Genomic DNA, 24,296 nt, shown 5'->3' on the forward strand with positions numbered 1-24,296 from the left:
TTAAAATCGCTCGTAACGCTTCACGAAAAAGGGCATGCAGACCCTCCTCAAGGACTTTGACCAACCTGTGCAGATTTTTAAGAAGCGTGGATCTAGTTGATAAAAGTGTTGTTTCCAACATAAGCAAAACCTCATACTTTTTAGAAGTGTGAGGTTTCATACAAATGACATAGCTATAGACACAACTGACTTTGGTAGAATGAAAAAAAATGCATTTGTAGTCTTACTAAGATTATGGTCTCTGTAGCTCAATCAACCATACAATAATAACATTCATTGAATTTCCATACTATATTATTTCAAATAGATCTGAATAAAAGACACCTCAAACCTGGTCAAAGTAAACTTTCACACTTTATTCTGATTACTATGGCATGGTAGTCATTCATGTATACACAATATGTACAAAAGGTGCAAATTTAAAACTCTGCACTGAAACTAAAAATAAAGATGGGTGTCAATTATCATACATATTAGAAATAAATCAGGAAATAGATATTGACGTATGCCTTGTCACAGGATAACAAAATTTATGCGGACTTGTCTTCTATGCATGGAGTTTTTCAAAATAGTTGCTACTAACAGCGTGAGAGGAGAATCTATGAAGGGGAATTTGTCCTTCCTTCTAGTGTAGAGAATTTGTTCGGACAATGTTTTGGAGCAATGAACATGAAAATACATATGCTTTCTAGGATTATCTTGGACATTAAATGGCATGTTAAAACAAATTGGCCAACCAAGCATATACTTTGTTAGTAGGTGTGAATTGCAAAACAGACTGTCCACTGTCTGGGGAGTTGCAAAACAAGCATCCTTTAGACCATCTACACATCCATCTGTGGTTTGGAGCAAGCAGAATTTCAGCTGTCCCACACGAGGGGGCAACACATGGCCATAAACATTTCATGTTAACACTGGGCAAGTGGAAAAGCAGAGTAGGTCAGTATCATTTGATACAAAAACTATCGATTGGCATGACAGTATTGCCTCAAAAGGTGAGCATTGAATCTGACAATGCAGCCCACAATTTTACCTGGACATAAAACAGGTGTTGCAAACAGATTGGGTACAAATATGATTGAATCTTCCTATCATAAAACAGCAATAATCTTTTCAGATTCGTTAATAATGACCTACTTTTACTTAACTCTACTTCACAAGCATCAAACATATTAATACCTCATACATTGTACATGTACTGTATTCAAAATTTTCAAAACAATCTAACAGTAACAGGTTTATTGCATACAAAGAGGGAACAGCCACATCAAAACAATAGCCAATTACAAGACACCTGTACCTGTACAAGCACATTAACACAGTTCACAAGAACCCAGAAGCTTGTTTCCATGATGGACAAGCACATTGTACTAATGAGGGTTAAATTGCTTTCCTGGGCTATTCGAACAGAAATTGTTTGCAGTCGTTGGGAACTTGCAATGATACACACACACACAATTCCTCATGATTGGCTTTAAACTCCTGTCTAGAATGTCTATAGCACTGTAAACTCACTAAAACAAATAGAATGTATGAACTTGTGACAGTACGCATGTACAGTTTATACACCATAGTTTCAGACAATACCCATATCCACTAGTTTCTACTTAATCATTCAATGTCTTTTGGCTAACTTTTAAAGATTTGGGTAAAAAATGAATGATCCCATTCTTTTAGGTTGAAATGTGTGGTATCATCTATCTTTTAAGTACAGTAGTGACATAAAAATTAATATGACAAACCTATGGTTTAGATAAAGCTATGCAATTATGTCTTCTGTTATCTTGATGGTCAATAACTTTGCTTAATATTTTAATAAATCACCAGAATACAAGAATATGTGTTTGTTTCCACTGAATCTGTTTTAGTCAATTATTATTTTACAAACCTTAAACATGCACAATTTTCCTTTGCAGATGCAGTTACTTACAAAGTTCTGAAAGAGCGTGGCAAATATCTGAAACCTCTGTAGGGACTATCATTCATTTGATAAAAAATACTGCTCTATATCTACTGTATATGGTGGTACTTTTTCATGCTGCTGGCAGTATAATCCTTACATATACCTAAGTCAATGTTTACCAGAATAATACTTTCATTACATACATTCATATTAAGCAGCTCTAAATTAGTCTACACCCTCAAAGCCTTCTGTGTTCTCTATTGCAATCTTCAGCTTGTCCCATAGCTCCTGAAAGCTCCGGTAAGGTGGCAAGTCCACACGGTTGAAGCTGTATGTAAAGCAAAATACAACCTGGGTCAAAATAAGGCAATAAACAAAATACACACTGCGAATTTAAAAAATTCTATTTCAAATTACACTCACTCACTCACACTCACTCTCTGGTTTATTGTCTGTTTTTCACTGTGTAAAACATAGCACTTGGTGAACCACCTACCATGTATGTGCTCTGGGAAGCTGGTCTGGATTTCCCCACTTCTCTATGGTGAACTTCTGAGGACCGTTACTCCCTGTAGGACACAGATGTACAAGAATATCAGTGCAACTGATAGGATCTACTTCGGGCGGGTATACATCAACTCAGCTCATGAGCTGTAACTGACTTCAATGCATAAGTCTGTAATTCCTAAGATATCACAAAAGTGTATTTTTCAAACACGTAAATATATTTGACAATTATGTTGATGAAGGCTACCTCAGGACGCTAGGGCAGCAACTTCTCTTTCAACCTTCAAAAGACTATCGCATCAGTAACTGAACGGTTATGGACACTACGATTTGACGAATTATTATTTGTTATTATTGTTTATTCATTACTTATCTACTCTTTGCATTATTGTTGTAATTTTGAGTCACCTTGGTTGACCAAGCATTTTGTTATTTATTGTTATGTTGACCCCTTGACATGCCCTCATCTCGACCTCCATGAAAAGCGGCCATGATGGCCGATTTGAGCATTTTTTTCGAGTTTAAATAAAGGCATAAACAAACGAACATCCAGGTAATAAGATATGCAAGGTAACAGTTACTCAAGCAACTGGATAGATTTAGGAAATAGATGTTTCAGGTAGCATCCACTTCCTTTCGTCAGTCATTTGACAATGTAAATTTGTCTTATCAAAATGAAAAATGTCAGGTGATATCAGATCTCAAGACAATCATCTCTGATATTCCTCATGTTACTTAAGCATGGGTTGTTAACTTACCCCAGAGCTCTGCAAAGCCGTTCATGGGAACTCTGGAGGTTCCCGTCACAAACTGGAGCAGACGCACGCGGGTCTCCGGGTCCATCAGGATCACAGCCTGGGGAACACATGGGGTGGGAACTGGTCACTCTTGAGTCATTTTTCAAGCACCAAAAGCATGGAAATTTGTATATACAGTAACTGTTGCAGAAAAATGATTTCATCTTAAATCCCTATATATGTACATCTGAGTTTAAAATCGGACTACAAAATCCTGCCAGCTGCCAGACATTACAAGTCAATACAATATTAGTGTACATTTACTTTTATCCCAGAAATACAGTTACTGTATTTCTGGGATAAAAGTAAATGTACATTAATAAAAGGTAAAGTGAAGATACGAAGCACGGAGAAGCAATATTTTGGACTACAGGATTATTTGTGGTTGAAGAGCTTGAAAAATGCTTAAAAGTCACATTTTCATGGATCATTGTTTATTCCTACCTTCCAGAACCACTGGATGATGGGGTGTTTGTCACTGTAGTCTCCTCGGTAGGCTGTGTGCTTCCTCCAGTCGTTCACATCAATGTCTCCCAGCCCACACATCAACAGCTGGAAGAGGGCAGGCAAAACTCATCAGACAAATTATCAACTAATTGTTTTCTCCTGCTGAATACAGCAATAGTCTTTGATTCACTTGATGAACTGCTGAGTGTTGTTCTGAAACCAGAAATCAACTTAAAAAGCCTAATATCTATTGATATTGTAGCTAAGCACATCTTTCTTTCCAAGAATGACTTTAAGTTTGAATTTATCCTTGACTTTAAAGTTCATTGCAAGGAACCAAATAGAACAGCAAATGTATATGCTTAATAATTCTACATCTCATCTATGTTGTATGTCATTCATGTACATGCCATAAAGCAACTACATACACCTTACAACAAAGCAAATTATAAGCAGAACACAAGTTTGAGCTTCAGGCATCACAGCAGGCAAATACATACCTCCACTTCTCTCTCATCAAAAATACTCAGCAGGTCTTGTTGCACTAACTCGTTAAAACCCTGGATGGAAAAGAGGGCAAGAGTAAGATGAAGTTACTGTGTTCTGGAGCTGTCAAACTCTTGTCAACTATATGCCTTCCCTTGAAAACTCTTACAATTAATTATGCAGAATTTCAATGAATGTAAATGAACAATTGCAATAAGAAATAAGTAATAACAAAGCTCACAAAGACTATGTACTTTACAACTAAAAAAAAAATCATATACACGTAAGATGCGTACATTGCTACTTAGGCAGATCTAACAAGATACAGTATCAATACAGCCAACTTACCTCCATCAAAGACTTCATTTGTTCTTGGACCCTAGAACTGAACCTCCACTTGATAACAAGGCTGGAGGGAATATAACATGATGATGAGTTTTTGTACATCATAAAGTAACTACACCATGTATATCAAAGCAAGACTTGATTTTGCAGGGCATATTGAAAACCGCCTTAGTGGAGACATGTTGTCCCTGGGTAAATAAAATTAACATGAAATGGAAATGGTTTATCAAAGTACAACAGTGGCAATCCTACCCTTTGAGGCCACCGGTTTTTTTCTAACAACTTCACTCTGCCTTTGATACAACGACATAGTGTTTTCAAAGCATGGCTTAAAGGCTGTATGATTACAAGTAATACATTAAGGCAAAAGTTCAATTCACTCACTCGATGTACTCCTTCTTGTTGCTGTTGGTGACGAGAATGTCCTCACCATTAGGTTTGAGGTCCTTTGTAACCATCTGCAGGGCAGAAAAAACATGCAAACTTAGAGAACAACAACTCTTAGGCATAACACATAGCCACAGTTTCTGTTCATTGCCATGGTGGGACAAATGCTCACAACTGTTGCCAAGAAGGAAAACACTGTACTTATACCATGGGTGTGAATTTAAGTTGTACAAATGTTTAACTTTGACTGTATTACTAATTTATAACAAACCAAATACATGTACAGTAGAATCCGCTTAACTGCACCACCCATTTGTCAGCGTTTTTGGTGCAATTATCCGGCTGGTGCAATTATGCGAAATGCCCAGCTGGACCGCACCACCATGGGCGAGGGGGTGTGTTGTTAGTCAGAAACACTAGCATAAAGAAAACAGACAAAATTATTCAGTTATTAACTTTATTTATTGACCCTTTGCTGAAAATAAAGAAATGACTACGAACCTGTTTTGATTTTGCATTCTTTCACTTTTCCATGCGATCTATCGCATTACAACACACGTTATGTTACAGGGGAGGCATTCTGAAACATCGTCATACCACTCGATAACAGTTTCTGTGTTACATTACGTAGAGTGCAGTTGTCGATTTACGTAAATCATGTACCGCCATGAAACTAGGAAATGAAACTAAAACTTGGTTACTGCACCTCCTTGGTTACTGATTACGGGTGACCCGCCCGGGACCTCCCATACGATTCCTATCAACGTAACTGTCAATGGAGTCCGCCTTCTTTTGTTACTCAAAACAGTTTTAAACATATTGGCGGTATTGCGCCTTTACACCGGCAGGTATCGGCTCTTTTGTACCGCGTTTGCCGATTTTAGCGCATCTTTTCAGTTAACTTGTCGAGGATTTTTGAAAATAAAATTGGTGCAGTTATCCGGCATTGATGACCATGCGCGGTGCAGATATGCGGAGTCACTAACAATGCAGTGAACCGGTTTTTGCAAATTGGGATTCGGTGCAATTAAATGGAAGGTGCGTTTATCCGAGGTGCAATTAAGTGGCTTCTTCTGTACCTGTCAAAGGTTTTCGTTTTCATTGATCACAAGAAAAGTTGACAACTTGACACTCAAAACTCACCTGTCCAAATTGGTCCTCCTCCACACAGAACCTGAGGTCAAGGTCCTCTGGGTCGTTCTCTGTGATCCACACCAACGAGTTGTAGTATTCACTGTCCTGGGGAGGAAGTACCAAACAAACTGTCACACTTTATCACAATACAAATATAACACACTTTCAGGTTTATCACAATACAAAAATAACACAATTTCATGATCAGGTGATCTTTTGGGGATACAACTAGGTTAGAAAATCAACTTGATTAGATAAATGGTACATACCACAGACTCCATGTCTTTCAGTGTGATGGATTTCTTCAGCATCATCTTATAGAATGGACGAATGAAGAATGCTGCCAGGAATGAAACAACAAACACACTTATCAGTCCTCAATAGCCACCTGATTCTCATATTCCTTACAATTTTTAGAGCATGTATCAATCATAAGGTATCATTATCAATATGTTCCTTGTAAGTTGTCTTTTCATCTTGAAGGGTTTATCACTTCCATCAAGTACCACGAGATAGCAGACAAATGCACTTTATTCGTCAGCATGAGACTTTATAAAAAGGATATCACAGCTGTTAAAGGATATCAGAGAGGTTATATCTTCTTACCATCTAAGAGTTTTCCATGGTACACTGCCATGCCAGCCACCCTGCCAATGAACTTGAAGTAGGACAGGTGATCCTCGTTGCAGAGACCAGAGTTGGGGTTGATCTGAAGTGTGTAGTTGTCGCTGGAAAGGAAGGAGAAAAGGGTGTAAGCTGCATCCATAACAATAAAGCAAACCCCAATAATGCCACCAAACTGGTTCCTTTATGTGTCAATCCCTTCCATCAAAATTACGGCTTCAATAATGGTGAAATGACTTTGTATTCAATATGGCTTCCCGAATGAACTATGTGTATGACAAAAATTCATGAAACTATCAAAGCAAGATTTTTTTTGCATCTGTATTCAGGCTCCTGTATTGCCAGGATTGCATACTGTATTCATCATTAAATTTATCGAAGTCTTCTATACAAGTAAAAAGTAACAACTACCTGTGAGTCACCTTTTCACAAATAATACAGAAAAATATCCAACTTACTTTGCAGAGTACTCAAACAAGCCATAGTATGGGTTGAACATCTCATGTGAAAGGAGGTAGAACCATTCCCTGAAATGCAAAGTATCAAGTTTATTCAACTGCATTATACTACCATAATGACTTTGTTTACGAGGTTTCTATATAGTATATATAAACAATACCATGTTTGTCATCATTCTTTTTCCAGCAGTACTTGGATCAATGTATAAATTTTCAAAATATAAAGCTCTATTAAAATAGACTGGTAGCTAACATTCCTGTAGAACTCTAACAAGAGTACCATGTATTCCATACCTTGCCACTCCACCATAGTCCAGACCCTTCTCCCCCTCAAAGTCGATCCACAGTTTGGCCTTCAAGTTGTCTGCTTTCTTACAAGCCATGATGGTTCGATAAGAGTCCTCCAAAATACTGTTTCTGTGCAGTTTCATCTCAAACTTCTGATTCTGGGGCATGTTGGCCTGTTGTAAACACACACAAAAAAAAAACAAGTTTAATGCCTTTACTAAAGCTGACAAGCATTTCTAGTTTGGCAAAAAAATCATCCCGCACAGAATTCTGATTACTGAATTGCAATGTACTAGTATCAGAAATGTAGGCTCTAAGATTTTTTTTTTGTAACAGAGGGTTGGTTGCTCAAACTAACAAAATATAAGAATGGAAAATTACTCACTGGTCTTCTCAGCTTGGACCTGAAGTATTCATACTTCCTCTTGTAGTCTCTGGAATATGGCACAGCCTACATGGGAGAAAAAGACACATGTGACAATCAGAACATTTCTTCTGCAACTGCAGATCTAGAGAGCACCTCTGATAATTGCCATCTTCTTTGATGTAATCAAACAAGAACTTGACACAGATTTAGCAGCACCAGTAACAAGACCCTGGCATATCTCACAATAGGTAATGATAACAACATCTATCAAGAGACCAACTGCACCATACAGAATGTACATGTACATGTAGGAACACTGTTTACCCGTCTAATATTCCTACACTCCTCTTCATCCCACAGGTCCAAAATTGTTAAAAAGCTATCAAAATCATCCATCGTGTAGCCCTGTCAACACACACTAACAACCTAATCCTGGTGACGACACTTTCATTTCAGGGAGTAATCAGGAAACAAGCTGGTTTTGCATTTGCAGACAACTTGTAACACTTGTCCTCATATCAAGCTAATGGAGATCAAAATTGTCTGCACTTTGAACAACTCGTATACAGGACATGTGATGTTGCTACCATACCAAGTTTTATCTTTGAGACAACAAGGTTAAACTAAATTTTGCTGAAAATTGAATCCAAGTTACTCCTGCTGGCCATAGACAAGATTAGACTGTATATAGAATTAATCTTCCTTTAGCATATATCATTGTTCGGATGTACCTGTAATTGAATTGTTGACAAGTTCACTATTCATCAAACATAATCCAAAGCAGACTAACCGGTCCAGCCAGTGCAGCATTCTGGAAGGCTCTGCTTAGCCGAGGGTCCTCCCATGTGGTGTTTTTGGTGTCTGGCAAGTAAAGATAATGATGTGTACATCGTTACAAAGTTATCAATGAAAAGGGCGGCATGATTATTATATGTCTGATGATGATTGCTCGTTCTCCGTAGTCGAGGATCAGTGGGAAGGGGTATATACGTCTACACCCTTACTAATCATACAGTAACATATTCTACTTTGAAAATGGGACATTTTTGGTTTGAGACAAGCTTACAGGCATACGAAAATCATACCTAGGCTAGGAGACAAACAAAAACAGAACCTTGTTCAGAAGAGACCTCTTCATTGACACATATTAATTTTATGAGGTATAGGCCTAAACATCATAGTACTGTAAATGCAGACAGATTTGCGGTTTTCACTGTGAAATCTTAACTGCGAACTTAGAACCACCGCAAAAATCTGTTACATTGTGTGACTGTAGCGCTACTATTGTTTCAAAATGCGAATTCAAAACCACCGCGAACACTCCATTTCTCCCTACCGTGAAATCAAATCCCCATGAACATTTCTGCATTTACAGTTAATACTTAAATCAATAGCTTAACTTACTGTGATCAATGAAGAATGTCCTCCCATCAGCATGGACTCTCTCCTCCCAACCAGACTGGAAAACAACATTTATAGAATGACACTCAGTGAGATTTCAGATTTTAATGTAATACACCATGAAATCAGTGTACAATTGGTGAAGATATATACTAAGGAATGTGCATCATTATCATTACCAGTAAAACTACATGTACCCGGTATCCTAATTCAAATCCATGTAAGGTGCCAGTGGGTGAACAGCAGTGTGTTGATTTGAGTGTAAGATGTCGCTCCAGACCCTTGCAATCTAGCCCTGCCAATTGTGTGCTCGACTAGAGAGTAGTCAGCTCACCCAATGATAATAATAATAATAATGGACTAACCGGCAGTGGTCCCAGGTGGGAGAGGTCTGGGTTGGACCCTGCGCGCTGTCGGACTTGTGGTGTGTCCAGCGTGCCTGCTGCCGGGGACGTTATCGTGGCTGCACGCGGCATCATGGAGCGGTGGGGCTGGGGCGATGCAGCGGCAGCGTGTCTCGGATCATGCTGCAACAGAACGTCAACAGAAATTTGGCATTTGTAGCCAGCATATATAGACAAGTTGTTTTACACACAATAAGGTCTCGCCATCCAACAAGACAATCCTTTAGGCTTCTTGAGTTATCATGGTGACAGACAGACACACACACACAAAAGCTTTGAAAATATAACCTTCTCAACGAAGGTAATTATAGCACAAATATTCATACATGAGTCAGGAACAGAATAGTGATATACAGTAGGTACCTTTGCTTGATTTGACGCCAGGGTGGAATCACCAACTAATAATCATGATTCCATGAGACAATTCCAAAACAGTATCTCAAACAGATAAATACTTTAGAGGAATAATTCAGGATTATATCTTTATACCAGTGATTACATGGTACCACAAGGAGCCAAACACAGATTGGGAACTGTCTGTAGCCAACTCCAGAGTGGATTGTCAATATCTGTGTACCTACACCCGGGTACTAAGAGTGTTTAGCATCTGAAGTGCTGTCTTTACTCCCCAAATAGAACTGATAAGACGGGGATCCTATTTACATTCTTATTTGGGAAGTAAACACATCTAAACCTCCTCTATAAATACATCATGTGAGGAATGTATGACATTGTAGTTGCATGGGTTTCTTTGTCATTATGATAGAAACTACAATTTACATGGGTCAGGGTCACATGAATTTTTTTAAGTGTCGGCATTGAAAAACATGAAAAAGTTGTTCTTATTTCAGACAAGGAGTATAAGGAAAGCCAGCTTGCAAGTTTGACACTGGATCGTAAGGAACGGCTCTAAAGCAACTTTTATCCATTTTTGTAATTATGTAATATATATTTTGTCATTGTGTCTTACTCTTGCATTATATGATATTTATGTTCTCAAGTAGAAGGCCTTATATTAGCAATTGTGCTTTTTGCCTTATACTCATTAAATATATGTGAATAAATAAAATAAAATAAATAGATGAATAAAAAAGACTTAATGAGACAACATACCCATGAAGTTGTTCTAGTGTTGTGGTCGATGTAGAAGGGTCGCCCCCCCTCCGTGTACCTCATCTCCCAGCCTGGGGGGAGGGCCTCTATCTCTGCTCCCAGGTTAGACTGGCCGTGGGGCTGCGACTGCAACGGGAAAAATTCATCAACACTATATCTTTTCATATCTGAAGGCAATAGCTGATCTGCAAAGTACACTGGAAAAAGATGCTGCTGAAAATGCTGAAAAGTTTTTTCAGCAAACTATGAAAAAAAAATCAGACAATTTATCAGGAAGCAAACTCACACGGAACAGATTAGACATTTTCATTTGTTAGTTCATACTTTCTGGACTGTTAGTAATGAACAAATACAGCTATTAGAAGAAGAAAGTTTGAATGTTAAGAACCTGACACTGCATTTCTCATTCTCACTCAGTAATAATCAAGTTAGTACACATGTATATCAATATTCTGTGTCCACTTAGTATTGTCAATACAGCTGAATAATCCCCGGGAGCATTGGCATGACCCAACTTTTTTTGCTTCAGAGAAATCCAAGCATAACGTACATGAGGAAATTGAAAATTGTTCCAATGGAAGAATTTCTATCCCCACCCCCACCCCAGAAAGAAAATTATAGGATTAAAAGTAAAACATGCAACTTCATGCTGTTGCTGTCAATCACACTTAAAAGTATCTTGGCTGATGTTATTGTCTCACATTAGTGACTCCTGAATTAAATTCTTGCTCATGACATCATGAATTATCTTACAACCTTCAATATAGCATCAATTTTTACAGTACACACCCTTTTAAGACAGAAACACCTCTAGTATATTCAATAATTGATAGCAATAGCGCAAGTCTATTCTTAAACAGATACTGGAGAACTGCAATGAGGATGAACAAATTAAAGTCGAGAGAACCTACTACTAGTACATGTATCAGAAATGTGGACATTGTCTATTCCCTTTAATTCTACAGGAGAAATTATCCTAAACATTAATTGGTCTGAACATTGGACTACTGCTAATGAACATTGTCACAGGCATGGACCATTAAGACTTAGCCTTTGGCCACTGTGAACATCATTTAGAAACACTGAATTGTAATACCCATAGGGTATGATTATCAAGGCAAGAGTTTCCATCCAAACTGATGCAGATTGAAGAGGTTTGTATTGCATGTGCAATAAACATTGAACTTCTTTATGGTCCATCCATTAGTCTAGCCTGGCACCTGAGGCAAAAGAAAAGGAGACCACACTTACTTCTGATCTCACACTCATTCGATGGATCTATACCAAGAAAAGGGATTGGAAAAGAAAAACAAAAGAAATTAAAATCTGGAGATAACCAGTGTATCATTTAACTGCAAGATAAACAAATAATTCTTTTATTGCATTTTTTGATGATATTCAACTTTTTTGATAAGGTCCCATTCAATCCAAGTTTCACCTAATGGTTAAGCACATATAAATACCATATACTTGTGTCTTTTTATGTCATGTAATTGGATGGAATTGACGGATGGAATGGCTTGCATGGTATCCCTACAAAACCCCTTTTATTCTATGAAATATGGAACTAATGATCATGAAAGCCTTGCTAGTAATAACAGTAGTGCTGTAATGTAAGAGGGACATTGGCTTTGTAATTTGTCCTCAAACTTTCTCCTTTTGAAAGACTAAGGAGATATCATAGTCAAAGAAAGATTATTACAACTACACAACCTGAAGGTATGGATATACATGTTAAGGCCTGACTATCCTGGAAGTGAAGAATCCTTATCACAAGACGTGCTAAAAGATATTTTCTATCTTTCATAAAAATGGCAGTTTTAAGGAAAAACCTTTGTGCCTATGAATATATTGTACTAATTACTTTTCACATGTAAGTAAAGTACCAAGTTGAACATGATTGCACATTTGCACTATTACGACTACTAACAGTCTAATTTTCCACTGTCCTAAGCCTATTCATGATCATAGGCTTAAATAATCCTCAGTCTGATGTCTCCTAGCTATGTTTTATCTCAAAGGAAGGAACATTAAAAGTGATATCTGAAGATAATGACAGCCACAAAGGAGCCACAAAGGAGCAAAAGAAATATTCAAAGTAATTCCAATTTTGAGGATTGTCAATCAAGAATTGCCTGAAAACACGGAATATCTGATATAGGCATTCCACTTGCTCCAATGCTTTCACTTTGCATTGCTGGAAAATTGTCATTTTTTAAAGTTCAACTGCAGTTGGAAGTCCAGCCATCATGGGATTATGATAATTTCATCAATAAAAGATGAGTTACATCATTTGGTAATTCACACCATGCCGCCATGCAAGAGCACTACAGTAGGATGTCCTGCAAGTAGGTAGGTGAGATAAGCTTAGAAAATGCATCACTGACAGCACAGCTTTTCAAGAAGGTCAAACCAAAAACCACTCCTTCTGGAAATTCATTCCTTCTACTGAGGGAAGTCAACATACCTTTGGCGGGGGCGGGCCTTGTCGAGGTTGGGACGCAATCTAAAATCACAACATTCAGTCACTTTTACTGAATACAAACAAAGCAAAGTGCAACTGTCATTTTTACAGATGTGATCAAGGCCTGGAGAATACTTTCTTTGGTGATAGTGCTTTTCACTGTGTTGATTCACTTTATCTCAGTTAGAGGCATATGGAGAGTGAAGTCTTTTAATTTTGTCGTTTCCAACAAAACCCACGTTAAGAGAAATCTTTGATCAATTGGCAACAAACTCTTCTTAGTCAAGGTATTTCAATATGCATTTCACATTGTTTTTGGCAGAAATTCCAGCTATATATTACTCAATACATATTAAATTGCATTGAGACCGTTCATCAATATCAGTGAATGCACAGCATAAAGCTGTTGTACTTGTAGACTAAGTCAAAACGCAGTGTTTCATACATAATTTGATAAAAAAACACTGACTCTGATGTCATTTTAAGAGATGTTCTGCAAGTTGGTACCCAGACTATTAGCTAGCAGGGGGTCAGGGCGTCTTCTGGACGCCCTACACTGAGAAAACAAGAAAATTAGAGGCCCTTCTTTTTCAGGGGACGCCCAGAGGTCGCCCTGTTTCCTGGTAATTACATAGACATGTACACGTGTTCCCCCTCCACAAACTGCCCACTGTTATTTTTTCCTGTACCAGACATTTGAACAGCATGTAAATTGATTGACATGCAAGGCTACCAGGTAAATGATAACCCATAGAGCCCTTTGGGGAACTCTGGTTCCGATTGGTCCCCCCCTCGCCCAATTTTGGGATGCCCTGTCTATAAATCCTTGCTAAAAGCCTGTTGGTACCTACTGATATTCAAATGTTACACATTTGATGGTACCAGGCCAACTACTGTGCCACAGAGCTTAATTAGACAGATAGATAAGGACATTTATAGATGCTGGAAGTGATTAAACAATGCCCTGCTGTCAAACTGCGAGACACCATGTACTATGTAATTATAAGTGCCTACCAGCCTTTTCTGAGTACTACTGCATACATATATAGCCAGTGCTGCTGAGAGCTTTGAGGTTTAGGGTAAAGTGAATGGTATGGATATGCAGTTCTAGACTTAACTTAGCTACATGTAGCATATGCATGCCATATGGATTCAAATTGTCCCATTCTAAATCAATCACTCTGATGTTAAGTTTCCTTTGCAGTTACATGATTTAACTGTTCCCCTCATTTGGCGTTCCAAAATTATAAAATCAACATTTCTATGTAATCAAACAAAAACAATGGTTCCTCTCGTTGGTATAAATAGTTCAATACTCTGATTTCTGACATATTGTGAATCCTTTCACATTCCTAATGACATTTTCTTGATATGGCCTTGTAAAAAGTGCTTCCATATCCTGACATTGTTCAAGCTGTGTATTCAGATCAAACCTCACACTGAGATCATAAACATGTAGACTAAGGGGAGAACTTTGCACCAGGTGTTGATGTCAGCAACCTGTTCTCACTGGAAATAGCTGTGTCTACATCTGATGCTTTAATACAAATCTTGGAAGGCTTAGAAAGACATCACTACAATAGTTTATCGTTCACAACACTGAAACATGTCTCCAACAGAGAAGGGAGCTATATCTGGGGTACCATAAGGATTAGAACAAAGTGAAGTTACTAGACAATACACGTTGATTCACACACGCATGTCTACGTGTATTGAGTAACCTCACGTCCTGCTAATTTTCATATCCTAGTCCCCCCATACACTAGCCTGAGTGTAGCTGAAGGCAGAGCTTGGAACTGAAACAGGATGACACTCAGGCTACCCATACACCTGGAGAAGGGGAAAACAGTCCCTAACTTGTACTTGAAGCCTGGTTATGAGACAAAAAAGTGTCCCCTCTACGCACCTGAGCAGGTAGCTCTACCAGCGCTGCAGCTGCTGCGGCTGCACCTGCCCCGCCAGGTGTGGACATGTCCTCGCTGATCTGCCGTCTCTGGCGGAAAATCTGCGCAGCCTGCCGGTTGCTGCTTTCCTGTGCAGTCGTGGCTGCGGTGGCTGCAGCCTCTGCAGCCTCTGCAGCCTGCGGAGTCAGCAACCCTGGTGCTTGGCTGCTGCAGAGAGGCAGAAACAGAAGACAGTTAGTCAACAGACGGTCAGGAGGATAATATGTAAGGTATACCATTCACTGCAATTCAAATGACAAAATTTTCTGTTTGGAAACAGTGTGTTTGGGGAAAATTATGATTCTACTCTCTTCAGACAGTTCAATGAAGGTTAGACATCCAGACATGCCACAAAAGCAGTTACTCAAACAACTGGATATGATTTTGGTGTGCATAGTTGTAAGTTGTCAATTGTCTGATGCAACATTAACCAATCAATAATTTTTTGCAATGGGTGTCATACATGTATTTTTTTTCGCAAAAGTATTTCTTTCCTTACATTGAAGGGCGATGCCAGGTTGTTTGTCTGGTGTTGTGGTCCACAAAGTACGTCCGACCGTTTGCATCCTGTCTCTCCTCCCAGCCTTGCGGCATGGCAGGTTGGGCTGGAGATGGAGTGGACTCCTGCACCTGGGGCTGTCTGGGCTCTGTATCCATGTCCACAATCTCCCATCCAGGCTACAGACAGGACACAAGTAAGCATTAGTCTAACCCATGTTTGGAGTGTTAAGTATTCAGCCAGTATACCTGTACATGTATTATCATTGCAACTTATTTTGATGTTATGAACTGTGAAAAAAATTGACGAAAGTGACTGAAGAAGAATGACTATCTGATTGAACATTCACAAATGTTCATGGTGGCAATTGTTGGCACTGTGGCCATGTGGTTAGGGTTGGTAACTGAGAGCTTGGAGGTACTGAGTTCGAATCCCCGACAGGTCTCAATATTGTCCCCATGAAAAAGGCACTTAACTCCAATTTCCTCACTCAACTCAGGTGCAAACATCAGTACCTAGCTTTGGTCAGGGACGTCCCTCAGAAAGGACATTAAATGGAGGTCCCTTTTTGAGTGGAGTTGCATCTCAGGTAAGTTAAAATACCCACAACACTCATCCAAAAGAGTAGTGGTCCACCCCGGTGTGAGTGAATCAAATAAATCTGTCCACGTATGCAGCCTGTACTGTTTGGTACAAAACCTGGAGTGTTACGCCATGAGGCCATTTACCAGGTAGGAAATATAAACAAACACGTAATTTGTATCTCTGTTATATTTCATCTGACCCTTCCCTCTTCCCTCATGACCTCAATCAATGAAAAGCGGCCTGCATGCTGATTTGAGCTTCTTATGAATAAACAAAGGTTCAAATAAACAAACAAACAATAAACAAACGATTCATACATTTACCTCGTCCCTGTCCTCTTGCTGCTCTGTGTTGGGCTGCTGCTGTCCCTCTGCCCATCCTACCTGTGGTACATACGCCAACTTCAGACGCAGGTGGCCACTCACTCGGGACTTCGTACTGAGAAAAATAGATACAAGATACATGTATAGCTGTATGTAGATTCAAAATATCAACATTTTCTTCCTTAATCTTTATTATGTTCTATAATGAAAAAGGAGAAAAAGTATGTTTATTAATATTACACTCACAGGTATTACACACACTTAATTGATGCTTTACCAACTGACAAGTCACCCAAGCAAACCTATAGTGCCCACAAAAGAGTCACCTGGGAAGTGTGCTACCACCAGCATTTTTACAACACCAATTTCTCCATCATTAACATGAAAGAAAGTCATCAAATTTAAAGACAATGAGGTATATGGTGCAGGGCTGTTCCCTACATAAGAGAGAACTACTCAGCAGATTTTAGAAACAATGTTTTCTAGCCTGGCTTGATGTTTAAACAAGAAGCTAGCCAAAGCTAAAAACTGTACCTTTCTCCAAACATTTATCTTTCTACAAATGTTCATTTAGTGAAATGATGTTGACAGAACATGATAGAGAAGTTGATTTGTGGATCCAAATCAAAACTTAACTCACTTGTTCTTCCCTCTATATATTGGGATGGGGTAAAAATCAGGATGTGGAAAAAAAGAAATAAGATTTTAGAATGGCACAAAATGTCATTTTTCATCAAGACCTATTCTAGTGCCCTGAGTCTGTAGCAATCTACAGAACTGAATGTACTACATAATGTACAACAGTTAGAATTGTAATGTACCGGTACTGTAGGCTTCATGGACTTCACAAGAAGTTAGATCTTATAAATACAATAGGCTACAGTTAACCATCCCAGTAGTTTATCAAAGCATGTTATCACTTTACTGAAACATTTAACTCAGAAGGCAATTGTGCACGCCTGCACGGTAACATACCTTCTTTGTCGGAGAAGATAGTCCTTGTGGGAAAATGGCCTCTCTCTGTCAGGATATTCTGTCTGTAAAGTCACACCAAACCACGTCATTAGTCCTGGTAATGGTTTCACACACTGAGAAGTACCTATGTATACATGAATGCTTTACAGATGTATAAACATACACAGCTCATAAGAAACAATGTTCATAGGAAACAATGTCGAAAGAAAAAAGGAAAGAGGTGGAAAAGAAGAGAAGAGGCTAAGGAACCCAGGATACATAGGAGATAAAAAGATGCAGAATTCAATTCTGATAATGGCATTCAAATGTTCGAAAACAAAACACACTCCTGAACACTGCTACTTACAGGGATGTGGTTATTGAGAGGCAAATCCACCAGTCCAAGGAAATCATCTCTTGTCTGAAACATCACAGGAAATCAAATTGAGCAAACCATATAACAACAACATGTCTAGAGCTGCATCTTCACTACATACTTTATTCACTCTCAAAAACCAAGGAACATATAACCTCCATTAACATTAATCCGCTGGGTTATATAAATCCGCCACTTTGAAAAACTGTGGGTTTGACAGATCTCTAGTGTAGCACCCCCAGGTATGCATAGCTTATGATTCAGTGAAAAATGAATATACAGTACACATTACACAAGCAATATTGGATAAATCAAGATTCTGCAGGTTACTTACCACTCTGTTTTCATCAAACACCTCAAACAGCAGTCTGCACCTTGGATCAACCTGTACAATGAGAAATGAGTCACAATGTAACCTGTAATACCAGTCATTAAGCACATAATGATCTTATTGTTTACTTGAAAATTTTTACATCAATCAAATTGGCCTACATATATATTGACTTTTAGAAGAGCATAAATGCTCAAAAATTTTGACACCATAACAATAAAAATATGAGTCTTTTGTTACCATTTTCGGTACATGTTAACAGAACATAAACTTCCATGGGAAACATGTTTTATCAGGTACATACTAGAGGGTAGCCTGAAATGAAATGTGATGCAGTTCTTTTTCTTTGTTTATTCCAAAGACCCCAAGACTGGCCCGAGGCATAAGCGACTTATGACCAACTAGTACTGTACAGTAATTCATATTGTTGTCTCCTACATTTGATTAATACTAGTAGTCCGAATTTTACATACTTTCTTGCACACGATGTAACTACAAACCTAACAGCATTCTTACTTATTCTCTAGCTGCTATTCATTGTTATATTAATTTTATTTTTGTATAACTTGTTTTAAATGCTAGAGTTATGTTAGATCTTAAATCACTGCTCTCTTTTGAACTCAGAATAGGACAGAAAATCCAAGAGCTCAAAAGCTTTGCTACTGAACAGTATTCTAAATTGATCAGCAGCTAAACCCTGAAGTCCCTGGGATTACCTTAATATGGTATTATATGAGGATGGACAATCACACACCAGAAGAGAAATTTAATACAAAACAGTGCACAACATAAACGTGTACATGCAAATTACATCTATGCAACTTAGCATATCCCCTCTTGTTCCATATAAATACAAACCCTTTCAAAACAAAAACACAAGAGTGCCATGCCTGGATACGTAATGCATGCATGACCCCGCTATAATGGAAGCCTTACCACAACTTGCTGGATATTTCCACTCATGTGCAATTGCCTGACATTGCAGTAGGCGTCATTTCCTTTTAAGGGCAATCTTTGGATGATTTAGAATTAATGCTACAAACTGTCTACACCGCTACTGAACACATTGTGTGGGGAACAACATTTCCTGTATGCTGCATACAGCATGTGACAGCCACTCCTTCCCCTTATTTGCCTAACATGGGGCAGCATGTATAAAGGTGACGTTTTGTCCCTGGGGCTAAGGTGGATGTTGCACATAGTTAAAATAACCCTGCTGATATTGGCAGTGCCACATTACTTCCTGTGGTAGAGAGTACATAATATGCATGCTCTCTACAAGAAGGGGGCTGTCTTTTAGGCTGAGTGGTTAATAAACATTATGATCTATCACTAGCTAAGGACAAAACTGCTTAGTGGACAAGTTAAGGTTCCACGGTGTCTGAATACATGGTCATTACTTCTGAAGTTTGTCAAGCTTCCAGACAATGATGTAATAATATTTATCCTCAGTAGGTCAGTAATATATTTAGTAGATATTATTGTACTGCACTACCCAACCTTTACAAAACCTTTCAACTTCAACAGATGGTGCTTGTCAGTAGCTATATGTCTGTACATTAAGACAAGAATGTACTATTGACCTCTTCATTCCACTAATTGATACATTCATCACCAAATGACAAGATGTAAATTTTGACCTCTGATCTTCCCAGTAACATAGAATATTTCAGTTTGAAATTCAATGTTACAATTGTCAGTTACAATGTATATTGTTGACAAATACAATCACCAAATATACCAAGTTGTTGTTATCATTAATTTTTAAATCATATACAGTCAAACCTGTATTAGCGGTCACCTTTGCATAGCGGCCACCTGCCCATAGTGGTCACTTTTTGTCGGTCCCTTGGATTTTTCCCATTGACATAAGCATTAAGAATTAGGCTATAGCGGCCACCTGTCCAACGCGGTCGCGGCCAGACGATTTTCGGTCCCGCGAGTACAGTAACACTGCCGATAACGGTCACGGCGCGCCGGTAGAAGCCGCATCGCCACCGCACGCCGGGTTCAAAATCTTCATTTTTTCACGCAGTTATCAAATTTATGCGGCCTCAACTGGATAGGATCATAATAAAGAAAACCAGAATGTTTTATCTTTGTTAGAAAATCCATGGTTTGACGCGAAGTCAAGTATAGTTTTCTTCACATGGCTTGCGTTTGTACATCGTGGTAAAATTGACAATTTCTGTGCATTTCGACTGGACAAATATTACGGCAGCCTTTTGGAAAATACAACCCACACATGTACCTGATGCGGTAAGTTCGTGAAATGTTTGAATGCCGGCCCAATTTCCATTTTCACCGGGAATTCATTCAAATTGTGCTCAAAACGTGTTTCGCGCAATTTTCAAAATGGCGCTGATACAAACTGGATAGGTAGCAGCATAAAGGTCAACGGAAGACACCACTGTTACGGAGGTATAATATACTAAATGTATTTTGCTGCAAAGTATCACTGAGGATAATTACTAAACTAAAAGCTTCAAAATGAATGTGGATAATACTACTATGATGTAAAATTTGGGCTGTTGCAATTTTCTGAAAAGACATAAAGCCCTCAAAAGAGCGACCTTCTTCTGAGTACCCTATTAGCATAATGGTAGATGCTGATCAACACAAGCCACAACAAGAGACTGAGGAAAATTGTCGCCACGATTTTATGTTTGAAAACGGTCGAAAACGAACAGTAAGTGACGACTGAGCAACATGTATTTTGTTCTTAACTAACTAGGAGTAAAAGAACAACAATCGAACTTCTAAAATGTGCCTTACCTGTTTACATGTGTACTGTACGGTGAATAAATGTATCTCAGTGGGTACTGAAAATATGTGTCACTCGTGGTCAATTAATCGACATTTTCTCCATAGCGGCCACCTGTTCTTAGCGGCCAGTTTTGGCCAGTCCCTTGAGTGACCGCTATAGACAGGTTTGACTGTACTATCAGCTTAGTGCAAAGTCTTACAAAATAAGAATCTATACAAAATTTTTTTCCATCTTTATGAGAAGACTATCATATTTTTCCATCTTTATGAGAAGACTAGACTATCATGTTTTTGATTGTCCAATAATGCATAAACACAACAGTCTGACATAACAACAAACAGAAACAAATTTTCTGAGAAACACTAATCCTATTTGTCTAGAGTTGGTGACTGGCCAAAAGTGATGTTATGCCATATGGAGGGGTCATGTAAGTGCACAGACAACACTTTCCAATTGTTTTACTTCTACAAACAACTTTAAGGTTCAAGTCTGAAACCTTAGGGTATAGGAGTTTTCTTTTTAAGAAATAATGTATGGGTGATACTAGTACACACTCAACTGATTTGGACAAATGTTTGATATAGATACGAGCCCACCCTAAATGGTCTGTTGGAGGACATTCAATGGCTGCTTTTAATCAGACTCACCTCATAGAGAAAGCTGATCAAAAGATAAGCTGAGGGTTTGCATCAAAAAGGTATTTTCATCACTTCGCATTCATCAATTATACATAGAATAAAACAGGTCAACCATCTTTGGAAAATATTCCTATTTCATCGTTCCATAATATGCATATTAGTTCATCTGGGGTCTACTTGTTTCAGGAGTAAGGCAATAAAAAAACCTTGACGCTGCTACAACACACACAGACACAGACTCAGACTGGCCACATCTTTGCACAACGGACAATAGAACAGATCACGTGCCATCTATGTAAGAGAAATGCTACATACGCTTACCCTGAAGTAAAAGTCCTCATTCCACTTTGGGTTCAAAGTCTGTTGGAGATAAACAATGACAAAATCAATGAAATTATAATAAGCTTCCATGGAATACCAAAATCAAAACATTTTGGTACAATCAATTTCATTGGCCATGGTGTCATGAGCATTCAATTTTTTATTCTTGTCCAAGAATGCATTTTAAAAACTGTAAAATGGTGACAAACATTCTATCATAAAACATCTGTCATAAACATGTGTATCCATTCAATACAGTAACAGCAAAATCCCAACATGCACTCAGACAATACAGTCAACTAGTCCAAAGAAACTCAATCTCATGCAAGTCTTATCAAAATTACAGGTGTACATGTTGTAAAACAAGCAATCTTATGTTTTACTATTACTTTTAAATTGGTAATTTGTGTCAATTATGCTATCAACAGACTTTTAAAGTATGAAAAAACAACAGCAACAGTAGCAAGAATGCAAATTTGAATTAAGCCACCACTTTTTCAAAAGTGCAACAAAGTGTAGATGGCTTGGCAGGTTACTTAAGTGGATTAATTGTTTTGTTCGTTTGTCTGTAAACGTTTGTATGGTTAACTTGTCACTTGATTGTTTGATAAAAACACATTGGTAGCACAAGATGTAGGGAGTGATCTGATGTTGCATACTTCACAAATCAGAATTAAGGGTTACATCCAATGATGTACATGTACACAAATACACACACATATGTGCATGCATGCACGCACACACATACACATGCACACACAAACACATACTCTCCAAGCAGTGGAGTGGGTTTTTGTGGCTGGTTTTTGACCAGTTTTTAGGCGTTTTTGTCCATGTGTGGGTTGGCGACATAAAGAAACGAGAGAAAATAGAAAGCCCGACAAAAACGCCTAAAAACACGTCAAAAACCAGCAGGACCCAATCCTCTGCTTGGAGAGTACAAACACATGCATGCGCAGGAAATTTGTGGCAATAACGAGGTGACAAGAAACAACAAGATTGCAATGGGGCCATAAGTTTGCCTGCTTACCTTCTTGATGGTTCTAGTCTGAACCATAACAACCTCTCCTTCCAACGGATCATTGCCTTTGTACAAATGTACTCGTACATATGGATCACTGCACCAGACAAAACGTAAACAATATTATTCATTATCATTATGTAGAAAACAAGTTTACGACAATGTACATGTATATTTTGCATTCTGTTTAAAACTCCAACAATGATATATCAGATGCTTCCTTGTAGATTGGTGTCAGGTGCTTTAACTGTAGTGTGACTGAGAGCTGTAAATATCTCAAGAATTTAAGAATTGCAAACCAGTTGTATTACTGGGAGCGTGAGGCGTTTGAATCAGGAGGCGTCTGCGCCAGTACCGTGACATGATCATATGTGATTATCCTCTCTTTTGTATTCATGGGGTATGATTGAAGATCGTGAAAATTATATCTGGTCCACGCCCCTACTCCAGACCCTAGGCCCTCCCCATAATCAAATACCACGACAGTCAGTAACTTATGGCCATCTTAGCGCCAATGAAACACTGCGGCGGGTCTTCTTATAGTATCTACACGAAAACAGCATGTAGGATCAAGTATTTCCCGTGCTCTAGTACGAACATAAACGGAGACATTGTCACCTGGCACCGAAGATATCTTTCTTGGCTAGGTTGAGCCCGGCGATCACTTTGACGCGAAGCACCTTCACAGGTTCCGTCCCAATCTGGATAAATACGAGACAACAACGTATCAGATCGGAAAAAATATTACTCCGGAACGTTCTCAGGATATCGAGATACTTACAGAACGAGTTGTACTCACCGTGGATTCATCTAAGCCATATATAGGCTGGTTTATTACAGGTGGAGCCGCCATGTACAACTCCTTGTTGTCCTGTTACCAAATTGGGAGGGAATATCGTTTTCAACTTCGAACTACTCTGAACCGCAACATAACGTATCAACAAATGTACACAGTCTGTATCGGACAAAACGATACAAAAATCATACAAAAATTTCAAATAATATTACAAAGCTAAATTTTATACAGTATTGTAGAAGATAGTGAACGTTTCCAAATCATAAAACTGTTGTTCAATTTCATACGATATGTCAGTACTTTATGTTTTGAAGCGGTGGTGACCTGCTGCGACCCAGGCGCTTGCGCAAGGAATGAAGCCGGAAGAAATTTGCATAATTGCTGCACGTGATTCTGACTTACCTTTGGGGCAGATACAAAGACCTAAAGGACCTAAAGGCTACGTTGCGAAATCTTGACACCATTTCGCAACCACCGGAGGCGTTTGTGTGTGTGTCATCTCCTTGCGGATATTTCCGTACACATCGACATTGTCGAACCTTCGTATGATTGTGTCTCTCCAAGGAGGTTTTATGAGTCTTTTATCTTTATAAAACCCCCTTGATAAAACCAAGGAG

At 38.6% G+C, this 24,296-nt stretch overlaps 1 protein-coding gene across 7 annotated transcripts; it reads right to left on the reverse strand.

Annotated features, from left to right (window-relative positions):
* Nucleotides 1-335: 335 nt before the first annotated feature.
* LOC136428649 (E3 ubiquitin-protein ligase NEDD4-like) lies at nucleotides 336-23,814 on the reverse strand. Of its 7 annotated transcripts, none has more exons than XM_066418326.1 (30): nucleotides 23,683-23,814; nucleotides 23,502-23,584; nucleotides 22,893-22,980; nucleotides 21,863-21,901; nucleotides 18,140-18,190; nucleotides 17,797-17,850; nucleotides 17,451-17,512; nucleotides 17,116-17,127; nucleotides 16,476-16,590; nucleotides 15,568-15,746; nucleotides 15,032-15,236; nucleotides 13,129-13,167; nucleotides 11,913-11,939; nucleotides 10,662-10,787; nucleotides 9,510-9,671; nucleotides 9,148-9,202; nucleotides 8,534-8,604; nucleotides 7,762-7,827; nucleotides 7,383-7,549; nucleotides 7,089-7,157; nucleotides 6,613-6,734; nucleotides 6,276-6,346; nucleotides 6,016-6,111; nucleotides 4,870-4,943; nucleotides 4,489-4,549; nucleotides 4,155-4,214; nucleotides 3,652-3,759; nucleotides 3,169-3,265; nucleotides 2,400-2,472; nucleotides 336-2,231 (listed from the first exon to the last, which is right to left on the reverse strand). In XM_066418326.1, the coding sequence occupies exons 1-30, from the start codon at nucleotides 23,734-23,736 to the stop codon at nucleotides 2,129-2,131; spliced, it is 2,589 nt and encodes an 862-aa protein (XP_066274423.1). In that variant the 5' UTR covers nucleotides 23,737-23,814; the 3' UTR covers nucleotides 336-2,128. The 7 variants fall into 7 exon arrangements, with proteins under 7 accessions (XP_066274423.1, XP_066274422.1, XP_066274421.1 ...); XM_066418325.1 differs by having other exon boundaries at nucleotides 15,032-15,233; nucleotides 16,470-16,590; XM_066418324.1 differs by having other exon boundaries at nucleotides 16,470-16,590.
* Nucleotides 23,815-24,296: the final 482 nt, after the last annotated feature.

The sequence above is a fragment of the Branchiostoma lanceolatum genome, chromosome 2 (genome assembly GCF_035083965.1).
Source record: "Branchiostoma lanceolatum isolate klBraLanc5 chromosome 2, klBraLanc5.hap2, whole genome shotgun sequence".
Lineage (NCBI taxonomy): Eukaryota > Metazoa > Chordata > Leptocardii > Amphioxiformes > Branchiostomatidae > Branchiostoma > Branchiostoma lanceolatum.

Coding starts and splice junctions, on each gene's coding strand:
- LOC136428649 (XM_066418324.1), bottom strand. CDS start 23,736: ATGGCGGCTCCACCTGTAATAAACCAGCCTATATATGGCTTAGATGAA. Junction 22,981..23,501: donor AAAGATATCTTCGGTGCCAG/GTGACAATGTCT, acceptor TGTCTGGTGCAG/TGATCCATATGTACGAGTAC. Junction 17,513..17,796: donor CTCTCAATAACCACATCCCT/GTAAGTAGCAGT, acceptor GTGACTTTACAG/ACAGAATATCCTGACAGAGA.